The 13,185-nt window shown below is 36.2% G+C and overlaps 2 protein-coding genes across 3 annotated transcripts; one reads left to right on the forward strand and one right to left on the reverse strand.

The window, feature by feature from the left end:
- Nucleotides 1-1,306: 1,306 nt before the first annotated feature.
- Nucleotides 1,307-3,400, forward strand: LOC130748025 (transcription factor DUO1-like). The gene is made up of 3 exons (XM_057601112.1): nt 1,307-1,654; nt 2,213-2,447; nt 2,773-3,400. The coding sequence occupies exons 1-3, from the start codon at nt 1,452-1,454 to the stop codon at nt 3,214-3,216; spliced, it is 882 nt and encodes a 293-aa protein (XP_057457095.1). The 5' UTR covers nt 1,307-1,451; the 3' UTR covers nt 3,217-3,400.
- A 509-nt stretch (nt 3,401-3,909) lies between these two features.
- LOC130748024 (uncharacterized Rho GTPase-activating protein At5g61530) lies at nt 3,910-10,807 on the reverse strand. Of its 2 annotated transcripts, none has more exons than XM_057601110.1 (10): nt 10,651-10,807; nt 10,077-10,179; nt 9,724-9,986; nt 9,102-9,164; nt 8,992-9,010; nt 8,635-8,733; nt 8,438-8,515; nt 8,107-8,351; nt 5,762-5,927; nt 3,910-4,439 (listed from the first exon to the last, which is right to left on the reverse strand). In XM_057601110.1, exons 2-10 carry the CDS (start codon nt 10,135-10,137, stop codon nt 4,294-4,296), a joined length of 1,140 nt encoding a protein of 379 aa, XP_057457093.1. In that variant the 5' UTR covers nt 10,138-10,179; nt 10,651-10,807; the 3' UTR covers nt 3,910-4,293. The 2 variants fall into 2 exon arrangements, with proteins under 2 accessions (XP_057457093.1, XP_057457094.1); XM_057601111.1 differs by lacking the exon at nt 10,651-10,807 and adding an exon at nt 10,576-10,641.
- Between the last annotated feature and the right edge of the window lie 2,378 nt (nt 10,808-13,185).

Below are 13,185 nucleotides of genomic sequence, written 5' to 3' on the forward strand. Positions count from 1 at the left end.
ATTTTTCGTAATATTTATTTTCTTAATTAATTGAATTGCACAATAGTCCTACCAATTTAGATAATAGCTTAGTACTCTTTTTCTAAAATAAAAAAACATCAATCCCTCTTCTTTCACGTTCTTAATTCCCTTCACCAGCGTCGGCGTAGATTGAGTAATTTACCCATCACCACCACCTTGATTGACCAATATAATTTGTCTGGATCAGGTATGAGACCTTCATTGACCATCATATACTGAACAACAAAACACATTCCTTTCCAAGGTTTTGCTTACTCATGCCACTAATAAGGATACGATATGCTTCCATGCCAAGATTGTTGCCCACTATCAACATTTGCGTTCTAACAGATCTTTTGCCTTGCCCGATTTAGACTTCACGCATGACAGTAGTACAAGTGGCGCCGGCGAAGGGAAGAACCTGAAAGAAAGGGGATTGGGATTTTTTTTGTTTGGAAGAGGAGTACTAAGCTATTATCTAAATTGGTAGGGCTATTGTGCAATTCAATTAATTAATAAAATAAATATTACGAAAATAAAAAATAAAAACTGAGGTGGATAATATAGTAACACATATCACAATATAATTGGAACAACTAAGCAATGGGTGATATGACCCTAATTTCACCATGGGTCATTTAGACAACCCCATCAATGAACATTACTCACAAAACTATCACCACGTAAACTAAATTACCAATAATGGATTATGCATTGATAAAGGTTTTGCCACTAAGTGCCAATTCAAATTGATCTTTGCATCAATACAAACGAGAAAACACACATTCATACCAACACATTAGCGGAAAAACAAGATTTTACTGTATTGACTAATTAAACGTGTATTGGTGTTGAATTTAATGTCAAACCAAATATATTTTAAATATATTGCATAAAAAAAAATTAAATTATTCTCACAATTTTGATTTGAGTGTGGTGAAGGTTAAATACACGAGTAGCATCTCTCAAAGAATGTGACTCCTAAGAACTGAACTCTCGACCTAGGGTTTCAAACAGTCAATTTTTACCATTGCATCCGACACTCAGCGGTGAGTAGCCTGTATTTTATTCATAAATCGCTGATAAATTTTTAATTTTTAATTTTTAAAACGAAGAAGAAATGGCGGGGTTGTGGATATCCCCACTAACCGTCAAAACCGTCACGAGTGCGAGTGGGAGCAACAATCCTCTGCATCCCATCCACTATACCCACCAAAACCAATCCATTAAAAACCTGCCACGTCATAAAACATTAAACACAAATCACAACACTACCCCTCACGCTCGCAAGTCCATTGTACACCCATGAACCACACCACAGACAAACACAACCCAACCCATCCATTTCAAAAACCATTCTCCATTTCTCGCACCATAAATAAACCAGAGCTTCTTCTTCTTCTTCTTCATTTTTCTTTCTTCATTATCAATTTCAATTCAGCATTGTGAAAATGGAGAGAGAGTTTGAATTTGAACAACGAGGGTTCATAAAGAAAGGACCATGGAGCAGTGAAGAAGATGAGATTCTGCTGAAGCATGTAAGCAAGTATGGTCCAAGGGAATGGAGCTCCATTCGATCCAAAGGCTTGTTGCCCAGAACTGGAAAATCTTGTCGCCTCAGATGGGTTAACAAGCTTAGACCCAACTTAAAAGCGTAATTAACTTCTCACTTTTCTTAATTTCATTCTTAATTAGGTTTTTTAGTCCTAATTAATTGTGGAAAAGCAGTACTTTTATTTCAATTGAGTAGTAATTTCTGTTTCTTAATTACTTAATTAACTACTCAGTGCCTTTTTGTCTTTGTTTGTTGTTTTGTGCATTTTGGTTGTTACTAGTTACTACCTAGTACTATTAGTGTTTAAGTGTTGACCAACACACGTCGACTCAGTTGGTAAGGATGAATCACTTCCCTAATAAAGTTGTGCGTTAGAATTTCATTACTGATGTGAGGGTTGTGTTGGTGGATGATCTGTAGACAATACACATCTGTAAGCGACTTATGGTCCTGCAGGCATGCTCTAGCCCATAGTGGTAAGCGGAGCAGACCCCACCCAAACTTAATTTATCCATAAAAAACAGTGTGTTGGTGTTTGTTTGTGGAAGGTCTGCGTTCTGTTTGGTGCGGTTGCGTTTTGGTGATTTTTAAACAATGTGGTTTTGTTTGTTTGGTTTTTGTAAGGAGATTTTGTAATGTGTGATTTTTCAATGGCAGTGGCTGCAAGTTTTCAGTGGAGGAGGAAAGGGTGGTTATTGAATTGCAGGCAGAGTTTGGGAACAAGTGGGCGAAAATCGCTACGTATTTGCCTGGGAGAACTGACAATGATGTAAAGAATTTCTGGAGCAGCAGGAGGAAGAGGTTGGAGAGGACTTTGCACCAGAGGCCACCACTGTCAAAGTTGCAGAAACACAAAGGAAAAGCACCTCTTAGTCAAGTAAAAGTTGAAGAGGTGAGGTAGTTCAGTATCCATTGGTTTCATATTTTTATGTGGTGGGTCGATACTCATTTTTCTACTCTTTGCATTAGACCCTCCTAGAGTTTAGGAAAACTCATGATCAAGTTCACAGAACAATAGTGTAATTAGAGGAATGCACTATATAATTGGTCTATTTTTTAAAAACTCAATACACATTAAAAAGTGATCAGTTTACTTGGTAGTGTGATCAAAAGAGCACTATCTTTTCACAATGTAATGCTACCTTCCATAAGGTACTTGATTTAGTGCTCAAATGATCATAACATCATGGAGTTAATGCTGAAAATGTCTATTTCAGGTTCATGCATGCAGTTCCAATCAGGTGGATAACCTTTCTTGCCATCCTTCCTATATGGGAAATACAGAGGTGTTTCAGATGGTAAACCTGCAAGATTTGACAAAGCCAAACTATCAACACTTTGAAGCTAACCTTCATGCAGTTGAGGTTGAGGCTACTCCACTTCACACTGTTCCATCGTTTGAGTCTTCAACAGAGTACAACTTTCCTCTTCTCCCTGAATCACAAATGGACTTTCCCCTATTCCCAGTTTGCCAGGATCTTGTTCCAGAGCCCTTCGACCCTAATTTCATCGATATGTTCGAACAGAAGAAGGTTGCGACCAGGTTGCCAAGTCTCGGACTGGATGGAAATTGTAGAAGTACAAGTTCAAACTGCTTTAAGGACTTCCCAACTGAGATTTTTGAATACTTTGAGCATATTCCAACCTCACCAGAACAATAAACTGTCTCTAATTGTACTGCTATCCCAAGTGATTATTTAGCTCCTATTTTACATGTACTATCAGTTCGACAAATAGTTATTGCTACATTGCTGTTAACATGTCAGTGCTTGAACTTAATCAAGCTTCTTGTACTAACCAAGGTGAAACCTCAAGTCACAATATTTTATGACAAACTTATTTAATTCCTGCAAATTTCAATGTGTTCCCCATATTTCACTGTTGTACATACTTCATTTATCCGCGAAAAACAGCTCACTAAGGGAAATGCTCATTCTCACGACAGTGTTCCCGCACGACTCGCACAACCAGCTTGGGTTTTGGGCTTATTAATTTTCTAATTTATTATAATTACAACAGACATGACTCGTTATTAATTGAACAGAATTTAACATGTCAATGCTAGTGTCAGTAGTGTGCGTCTCTCTGCTTGTGAGATATAGCAATGTTCTTAAAACAAATAGCCAATGAAAGCTATTAGCGAACCTCATTAATTACTCAGGACATGGAACAGTCTTAAGAATCTTCACATTTTATTCTCAATATTATAACTACACTATGGATTCCAGGTCCTAATCTAATAAACAATAACTATCCAAGCTTTTCTAAAAAAAATCCATAGCTGCTCTTCAAATCAAGCTTACTTTTCTCCACGCCCTATCCCGACATTCTTTACAATCAGGGACAAGACAAGATTTAAATGTTAATAATGCATTACACTAGTAGGAGCACCAAATTACCTTTATACAAACATCACATGTTAACTATGAACAGAGCCACATATGATTAATCAAGCGAAACACCACAATAAAACAACACAATAGTGATGAGAATTTCTGCAAGCTACAGATAATGGCTGTACAAAAAAAATATAAAGTTATAGGGCCAATCCCTAAACCCAGAAGAGTTCAAAAATCAGATACCCTTATCACGAAAACAGGACCAGTTTCCAACATCTTTCACAGCGTGATGTTGTCCATAACATCAAAGATAGCTGCAATATATGATCTTCACGGCCAGATTGGAGGAAGTTATTCCAAGTCCAAAACAATTCAACACAGGATCAGGAGTAAAGCAATTTATTTCCAAACTGTCTCATTTGCATCAGTGAAAACTGCATTATGATGTTCTATAAGCAACTGAACAACCTCAATCGCATCAAAGTCAACTGGCATGCCATCATCCAAAGGAATAGGAGAGGATGCATCTATGACTTCACTATCATCTGCAGCACAAGAAACAAGAAAAGAAAAGAAATGGTTATCTCCAATCAGCACTAGTTATTTGCTCTGTGCATTAGTTTCTGCAGACCAAGTTTAGTTCAAGTTCAAGTAAAACAATCTCTTGTCAAACTAACTTCTGCATCCTTCCTAAATATTTTGCAAGTGACATGTGAGTAGAATGCAACGTTGATAACAAAGATACACAACTTAAAAGTACAAGTTTCAACCAGATTTTAAAATATTCAGCTGCACTCGTCAAAAAGAAGATCCCAACTCCCAAGAAGAGGCTAAAATCAATAAATTTTTACTTGCATCCATAATATTGATTTTACTACCCACTGTCATAAAACTACAAGAAAACAGAACCCACACTCCTGAGTCCTGAATGCATTTCAACTCAGGTGATTATTCTTACAAGAATACGTTGAACAGCTCAAAGCCCTTTAAACAGTTCAGTGGAGTAAGGTTGCTTCAAAGCCCTTTTAAAAAGTTCGGCACTTCACTGATATCACTTTAGAATTTTATTATTTAAGCAGTAGGGCCCCCTTTTTTTTTGTTTCTGCTTTTGAAGTTTCAGCAATGAGTATTATCACTTATACGTACATGCTTACAACAAAGACAACAAAAGCCATTTCCACCATTTGGGTTTGATTACAAGGATTAAATGATGTCATTAGACCTATTTATAAACCAATCTAATCCAATAAAAACCAATCCAAAAGAAAAAGAGAGAAACCGAACCAACAAACTGGAAAGTGGAAACCATTAAAACTGAATTTTGTTTAATTGAAGGCTTTTGGATTTTATTTTTGGGAACTGAATCCAATCTAGACCAAACTACCACTCCTACTTATACATTTAATTTCCTATATACTAATGAAAACATCATACAAACTTATTTATCAGAAATACAATTGATTATAGATATATATATTAATCATACTTAAGTGAACAAAGATAGTTCGTAGTTTGTTAGATTATAAATTTATAGTAATTTGAGATGAAAGATGAATGAAGTTATGAAACTATGTAGATCATTTTTAAATGGGATGGATATGAAGAGTAACATTAGGCATGTCATGACATCTAGATAAGATATTTGGTACTTCAAATCATTTTTTGTTATGTTTTAAAATTTATTTAGTGATGTCTCAAAGGGGGCAAAAAGCTTAGACTAAAACCAAATTACTAGAGACTAAAGATGACTATTACATGCAAATTCCTACCTTGTCATCATCCTATTGGGCAAAGCCACTAATAAATAGTATTTTCTGTCAGTTTAATTATCATCCAAAATTAACATGTTTTGGCATCATTTGCTTACCAGAAAGCGTGTACGAGGCAGTGGATGAGCCAGGTGGTGGATCCAAGGTCGTTTTAGAAGGGCTTTTTGACATCTGATTCCAATATTGACGATAATGTTCAGGTGTCCGTCCCATTTGCCACATAATAACAGGTGCCATTTCCATTGCAAGGCTCCGAGCATCCATCTGAAGAAAGTCAGCAATCTTGAGTACACTAACGAGCAAAACACAAGTAATGAACCATAATCAAAACTAAAACAAGTAAAAGCTGTGTGATTGTTCTTATGCAACCAACTGATGAGCAACCAAAAATAGTAAAACATGATGATGATCATCCTGCAGGGAATGAAGAAGGCTGCTAATTAAGAATAAAGCAAGCAAGTTGAGCAATTTGGAAAATAGCAATATTACCATGAGATAAAATAAATTAGAAGGGGAGGAAAACACAAGTAATTAACCACAACAAATCCTTCAAGAAGTACGAAAACATGAAAGAATCAAGCTAGATAAACTTGTTAGAGACTTAGATCTCTCGAAATCAAACAATGAAACCCCTCACATACAAGTTTACAATCATCAGCCAAATGCCAAGAATAAGCTAGGAAACTGTTAGGAATGAAAGAAGAAAATAAAATGAGAGAAAAAAATGAACCCTGTTATCTCTGCTACAGAGAGAGAACAAGGAGGAAAAACCACCTTACAAGGGCTGCCTATTACAACTGAGGCGCTCAGTTACTATTGATTATTCCCTAATGCCTTACAAGTTTATGAGTGTACAGTTCCTCTTATTTAATCCCTAACCCCTTAACTTCCCCTGTAACAGACTTTTAACAAACTAACCCCCATATCATTTACTCCGCCGTGTATGCACCTTGTAAACAGAATCCTATTTTCTTGGTAAGGCACTGCTTAATGCTATCATAAAAAATAAGGGGACAAAATACATTAATTGAAAACACTGGAATTTTGCTCTAGCCAAATACATTATATATACGCTGATTAGGCACACTCCCAAATAGCATTGCACTGCTTCCTCTCCCTATAGCACAGCTAAAGAGCCAAAACTAGGCATCCTAGATATCTGGCAGAGGCCAGCAACAGAGAACCATGGGTATATGTATTATTTAATGGAAATAGATAATCTCCTCAGAGAGATTTTGGACACTGCCCCAGCTAAAAAGCTTTAGTATTCTAAAATCCATAAATAATCTCCTCCCCTCACTCCAATCTCCTCTTTTCACTCGCTTACATGTGCATCCCCTCCCTGCGCAGCATGGGAACTTACTCTATTTGAGGTGTTGTGTTGGACACCTTTCCGAACCATTACGACATTCGTATGAACAGTTTCAGACATACCTCATCAGGATTCCGACTTGATTAAATTTTTATCAACTCGGACAATTAGCCAACACTTCAAGGATACTTAACCGACACAGTTTAGACACTTATCCGACACTCGAGTAAGACAATGACACTTGAACGACACAATTTTTTTGGAAAATTTTCATTCGATCTTAAAATAACTTCAAAAAAAGTCAACTTCAATTAAAAAAAAGGGTTAAAACCTAGGTGTCCTACACACTTCATTTGGGAATGTTTCTTCTTCTGATCATCTTTGTACCCTATATATACAGAGAGAGGGTGCATCAAGTAAAAACTTGAGAAGTGAGAGGAGTTAGTCTTTATAATACAACCATGCATGGATGGTACTCCTCTTATGCTCTTAAGTCTTAACCAATACGCTCCTGTATGATACTCATGAAAAGTGTCATACATTCCTCATCAGGATTCCAACTAAATTTAATTTTTAACAATTGGACAATTAGCAGACACCTCAAGGATACTTAACCGACCCAACTTAGACACTTGAATAAGACACGATACCTGTACGACACAAGTTTTTTTATAAAATTTTCATTTAATTTTTAAATAACTTCAAAAAAGACAACTTAAATTCAAAAAAGAAGAAGGTTAAAATCTATATCTCCAACACACGTCATTTGGGAGTGTGACTTCTTATGATCATCCTAGTACCCTATATTTATAGAGGGTGCATCAAGTAAAAACTTGAGAAGTGAGAAGAGTCAATCTTTACAATTACACAATACAACCATGCAGGGATGGTACTCCTCTTATGCTCTTAACCAATACGCTTTTACATAGCAAAGCAAGTATATTACCTGACATATTTATAGGAGAGAAAATATATATCGCATAATAAACATAAATGAACCACAAATTTCCACCATACATATTTTAATGAACAGTATATAAACATAAGCCCTCACTCTGTATATGAAACCTAATACCCATCCCCGCTTCCACCAAACAAATATATGCATGCCAACCTACAGAATTATCCTACCTTATTAAGAAGTGACTTCTGGCTAACACGGAGCAAAAGGGCTGTTATAAACTCCAGAGTCATGTAGTTAACACTTGAAAGCCTCTTCAGTATGTTTCTCATGGAATATATATTGGATCGAGCACCTTTGATCTCATTATAAAGCTCCAAAGTGGTAAGCGGCTCAGGGAGGCTAGCAAGATAATATTTTGTGAGAGCTGCTACATCAACAGGATTTGTGCCTTCTGGCACTGAAGCAGTTGAATCTGTAACATTACAGAAGCCAATAAAAACAACACCATCCAAATATCATAATATAACCCTCCCATTACAGAAAGAAGATTGAAAATACCTTGGTTGTATAGGGAAACCAACTGCTGAATAACCTTTTTATCCCCTTCAGATTTGAAGAGATGTGGTGAGTTCAATCCTACATAAAATTGCAATAATGAAATTACAATTGTATGAAATAAAACTTCCAACAAAAAGAAACAACAAAAGAAAATAGACCGATGTATGGATGTATAGCCTTACTCTAGAAACAGCTACCTGAAACAATAAGATAATCTGCACAGTTGACCAATATTTGAGGAATAGGCTTGCTGCAATCTTGCCTCTGTACAGTAACCTCAATAGGAACTCCAAATACTGGGGTCAAGTTGATGACTAATTAACTACCATAATACAGACTGGCAACAATTCTTAAATATAGTAAAAATCTATAAAGAAAACAAATTCTGCTATACTGCTAGCTTCACACTTCAGTAATCAAAAGTGTTATGGTAAAGGCGTCAAAATGGAATGCATTCCAAGATGCTATGGAACTAGTTCTACATAGTCAACAAAAGATTATGATGCATGAAAAGAACTGATCACTTGCTCAGTTATGTAGCTTGAGAAATTTACCATCATTCTTCGCAACTCCCTGCAAGAGAAAATTAATGTAAGGGTATTTGTCTATTTGAGAATGATGTATACTAGAAAACACGTGCCACAGTTAGACTGAGTTTATTTACCTTCTGCCATCTTTCAATGTCTGTCAAGATAGTCTTACTTTTTTGTGCTGTTATTTTTGCCACCTGAAATAAATGACCATGATGCCAAATAAAAAAAGAGAAGAAAGTAGAGAATCAGCGTCAAATTGGCACATAAAAAATGCATTGTGAATGATAACTTGCTGTATATCAAGTGAATAATGTCATAGGAAGAAGGAAAGAGAGAAGCAAGAAAGACAAGATGGAGAAAAATTTAAACATCCATTTGATTAGTACGATGTCCAGCATAGCAGCCTTAAACCAATCCTATCTATAACCAAGACAAAAGTTATCCACATCCAATTGACAGAATTATGTAATCCGAAGAGAGATTTTGCTTACACCAAAGTAAAGTACTGAAGGTAGGTAATAATAAAATAAAATCCCCATTATAAGGTACTTAGTTTGCTTTTTATTTCATTTTAAGTTGACATATTTTTCACTGATATTTACAAAAATACCATATAGTTTTCTTTTTGTTTCCACCAGTTTTCAAATTTTGCAAACAAAATGCTAAAAAGCAATTAAACCTAGTCATTATGCATTTATGCCTTAATGCGAAGTTACACATCACAATCCCAATCATTTACTCAAATGACATTACCTCTTCAACCTTGGACTTCCCCACAACAACCTTTTCTTTTGTCCCTGAGATGCCTCTCCTTAGGAATGAACCTGTAGTAGCAGCAGCTGATATCAACTTATCCTGTACTGCATGTCTTGTGGACGGCTGCTGAAGAAGTGTCCACCGACTTTTAACAATCGATCCAACTCGTCCCGCCACTTCAGCAACATTACTCTTCGTATCCTTTGTGACCTCGCCAACAAATGTCCCCGCTGATTCCCTAGCTTCTTTAAGCTTCACCCCTACATTTAAATTATCTTTCAACAATCAGAGAACATTGTCTGAAGTCTGAACAACAAAAAACAAAGGTGACCAGATTCAATGAGGGATACCTGAGGAAGAAAAGAAACCACTAGCCTTCTCTTGCCACTGAGGTGAAGTGATAGAAGGCATTGAACCAGAATGTAATAATAAAATCAGTTAACACTCTCTATCCTGCATAGAAGTGGATCATAAAAGAAAAGTCAACAACAGTAATTGACAAAATTCTAGACATGAATACAATCAAAAACTCTTAAAACACAGAATCCAATTAATTCTTTTTAAGACTAATCACAGCCTTTGATGCTTGTCATCAGGGAAAATCATAAATTTCTTGAAAATCATGAATCAAACCCATAAGAATTTCTTCTATATTTCTACATAAAACATGGTCAAGCTCAAAACTAGCTAAAAAAGAATCACACCCACAACAGTTTCTGCAATAAAGAGCAAAATCCAATTCTGGACAAAACCCAGAAACAAAAGAAACGAAAAATTAAAACTTTATAGTCAGAATTAAAAATTAAAGAAGACACAATCTAATGAAAAGGAAAAGAAAATAACACAAACCCATATTTTATTGAAAAATCCTCTATGTTCTGGGAAAAAATAGAGAGAATCTGATATAAAAAATATAAAATTCACCTTCGGTTCTGTGAAAGATGAGAACTTTGGAAGTGTGTGCTTTCAAAAACGACGGCAGCACATAGATATGGATTGGGAATGAGAATGGGACTGCTCTGACCAAGTCCTAGGTTCAACTAATTACAACCTGACTATAACGGCACTCCTTTTGTCTTTCACTCCCACATTTTTTTTCTATATTTGCACATGTGTTTTTAACTAGGGTTAACTATCAGATTGATCCCTGTCTTTGTGTCGTCGTCTGAGGTAAGTCCCTCCCCGAAAAATTTATTGCATTTGGTCCTCGTTTTTGAAAAACTTTTGGAGCGGGTCCTCGCCGGAGGTGGAGCTCCGGCGAGTGCTTAAATGGCATGTTGACTGGGATAAAAATGCTTATGTGGATTTTAAAAATAAATAAAAAATAAATTACACATTATAAAATTAAATTAAATTAATAAAATTAAAAATCCAAATTACCCAAATTAATTAATTAAAATTAAACTTATTAAGTAGAAAATTAAAAACCCCAATTCTCCTAATCCTGATTTCAATTCTGTTAAAATATCATCTTTGATTCTTCTTCTTCATTGTTACACAGATCCACGTTCTACAACTCACATCTTTACACATATTTTCCCATTCAAAGGGTTTATTATAATCAAATCAAATCCTCAAAAATCTGAACAGAAACATGGCCAAAAGCAACACACCATATGACAATAAAGAGAAAAAATTAGTTGAAAGAAGAACCTGCATCTGCGTATAGATTCAAAAATAAAAAAGGAGATTGAGCCAAATTGAAAGCCAATCGAAAGAGAAGATTGAGCAAGTTGAAGAGAAGTGATGAACCCTCAACCTCTCCTCTTCCTCTTAGCACCGTGACAGAGGCCTCAACCTCTTTCTCGGCCTTCGATTCACAGCAACACCAAGTGGTTGTTTGGTTTGGGTTCTTCTGGATCTTGCTTCCTTGCTTTTCTTCTTCTCCTTGGTGGTTTGAAGGTGGTTGTTTGATCCTTGGTTGCCGATCCATGTTCTGGGTACTTCTGGGTCTGGCCTCCATGTTTTACTTCTTCTCCTTCTCTCATAACTCATATCCAAACTTAGATTGTGGTGGGTATTTCGGTTGGGGTGGGGGTTGGGGTTTTGGTCTTGGTTCCGATTGCAGGTGAGGGTGATGATGTAGGTTGGGGTTTGGCGGTGAGGTTGCGGGTTGGGGTTTGGGGTTTGCAGTTTGTGGGTGAGGGTTTGAGGGTGAGGTTGCAGGTGGGTGAGGGTTGAGGTTGGGTGAGGCTGGGTTGTGCGGAGGTCGAGGGACATGGCGGTGCGGTGGTTGTGTGGATCGCTATGGCTTCGTTGAGTTTTGGGTGACTTGTGAGAAGGTGGGTTGCTTCACTGCTTGCCTGCAGGTGCAATTTCTAGGTTTGGTACGAATTTGGGAAAAATGGGTCTGGTGGGGATTTGGGTATGGTAGGGATTTGATGAAAATTTCTGGTTTTGATGAACATGGGTGTGATTTGGGGAAAATTTCTGATTTGGGTCTGCAGATGAACATGAGTTTGGTTTTGATGAAGATGAGCTAGATTTGGTTTTGATGAAGATGATTTGGGGTTAATCGGGGGAAAATTGATTTTGTTAATTAATTTTTGGGTTAGATTTGTTAATTAGTTTTTATTTTGTTAATTAAATTAAAATTTATGATGTGTATTTTATTTTTATTTTTTATTATTATTTTTAATTCCACATCAGCTTCATTAACACAGTCAGCATGCCATTTAAGCACTCGCCGGAGCTCCGCCCTCCGGCGAGGACCCGCTCCAAAAGTTTTTCAAACACGAGGACCAAATACAATAAATTTTTCGGGGAGGGACTTACCTCAGACGGCGACACAAAGACAGGGACCAATCTGATAGTTAACCCTTTTAACTATGAAGTTTTTGGTTGTCCTTCAATTTTTAGATATAGAAATGAAATGGAATAAAAATATATAAGTTTCTTAAGATGTTTTATTTTGAAAATTCTAAGAAACTCATTTTTTATAGAAAATCAAATTAATGACTATTCATGATTGTATAAGGAAACGGCGGTGTTAAGAGTTTCTTAGAATGTTTGATAGTCGTCTCTTTCTTCGGGCTTCTTCTTGCTTGGTGTTGATGGCTCTTTCATTCATACTCTTCCCTGTATAGGGATGGGTGGATTGATAGGGGAATCAACGGGTGATTGGCACCATGGCTTCTAGGTAGGGACGCATGGGGAGGAACCACTTAATGCGAAAATTCAAGCTCTCATCATGAGCTCCAACTTTTTTGAAACATGAACATTTAGAAGGCTTTTCGAGAAACAGTTGGACATTGTCGAAAATGCTTAACACTAATTATGATATTCATCACCTACAAAGTCGACATCCATATACTCGCATGAAATATTTGATTAATTTAGGCAATAATAAATTTATCAATTAAAATATAATGTTATTTTTATGATCTAATTAATGTAATTAAAATTTAAAAAAACATGAAAAAAAGTAAAAAAATATTATAGTTTTATGATAAATTTTTT

The sequence above is a fragment of the Lotus japonicus genome, chromosome 3, assembly GCF_012489685.1.
Source record: "Lotus japonicus ecotype B-129 chromosome 3, LjGifu_v1.2".
NCBI lineage: Eukaryota > Viridiplantae > Streptophyta > Magnoliopsida > Fabales > Fabaceae > Lotus > Lotus japonicus.

Coding starts and splice junctions, on each gene's coding strand:
- LOC130748024 (XM_057601110.1), bottom strand. CDS start 10,137: ATGCCTTCTATCACTTCACCTCAGTGGCAAGAGAAGGCTAGTGGTTTC. Junction 9,165..9,723: donor GGAAGTCCAAGGTTGAAGAG/GTAATGTCATTT, acceptor CATTTATTTCAG/GTGGCAAAAATAACAGCACA. Junction 5,928..8,106: donor AGAAGTCACTTCTTAATAAG/GTAGGATAATTC, acceptor GACTTTCTTCAG/ATGGATGCTCGGAGCCTTGC.
- LOC130748025 (XM_057601112.1), top strand. CDS start 1,452: ATGGAGAGAGAGTTTGAATTTGAACAACGAGGGTTCATAAAGAAAGGA. Junction 1,655..2,212: donor CTTAGACCCAACTTAAAAGC/GTAATTAACTTC, acceptor TTTCAATGGCAG/TGGCTGCAAGTTTTCAGTGG. Junction 2,448..2,772: donor GTCAAGTAAAAGTTGAAGAG/GTGAGGTAGTTC, acceptor TGTCTATTTCAG/GTTCATGCATGCAGTTCCAA.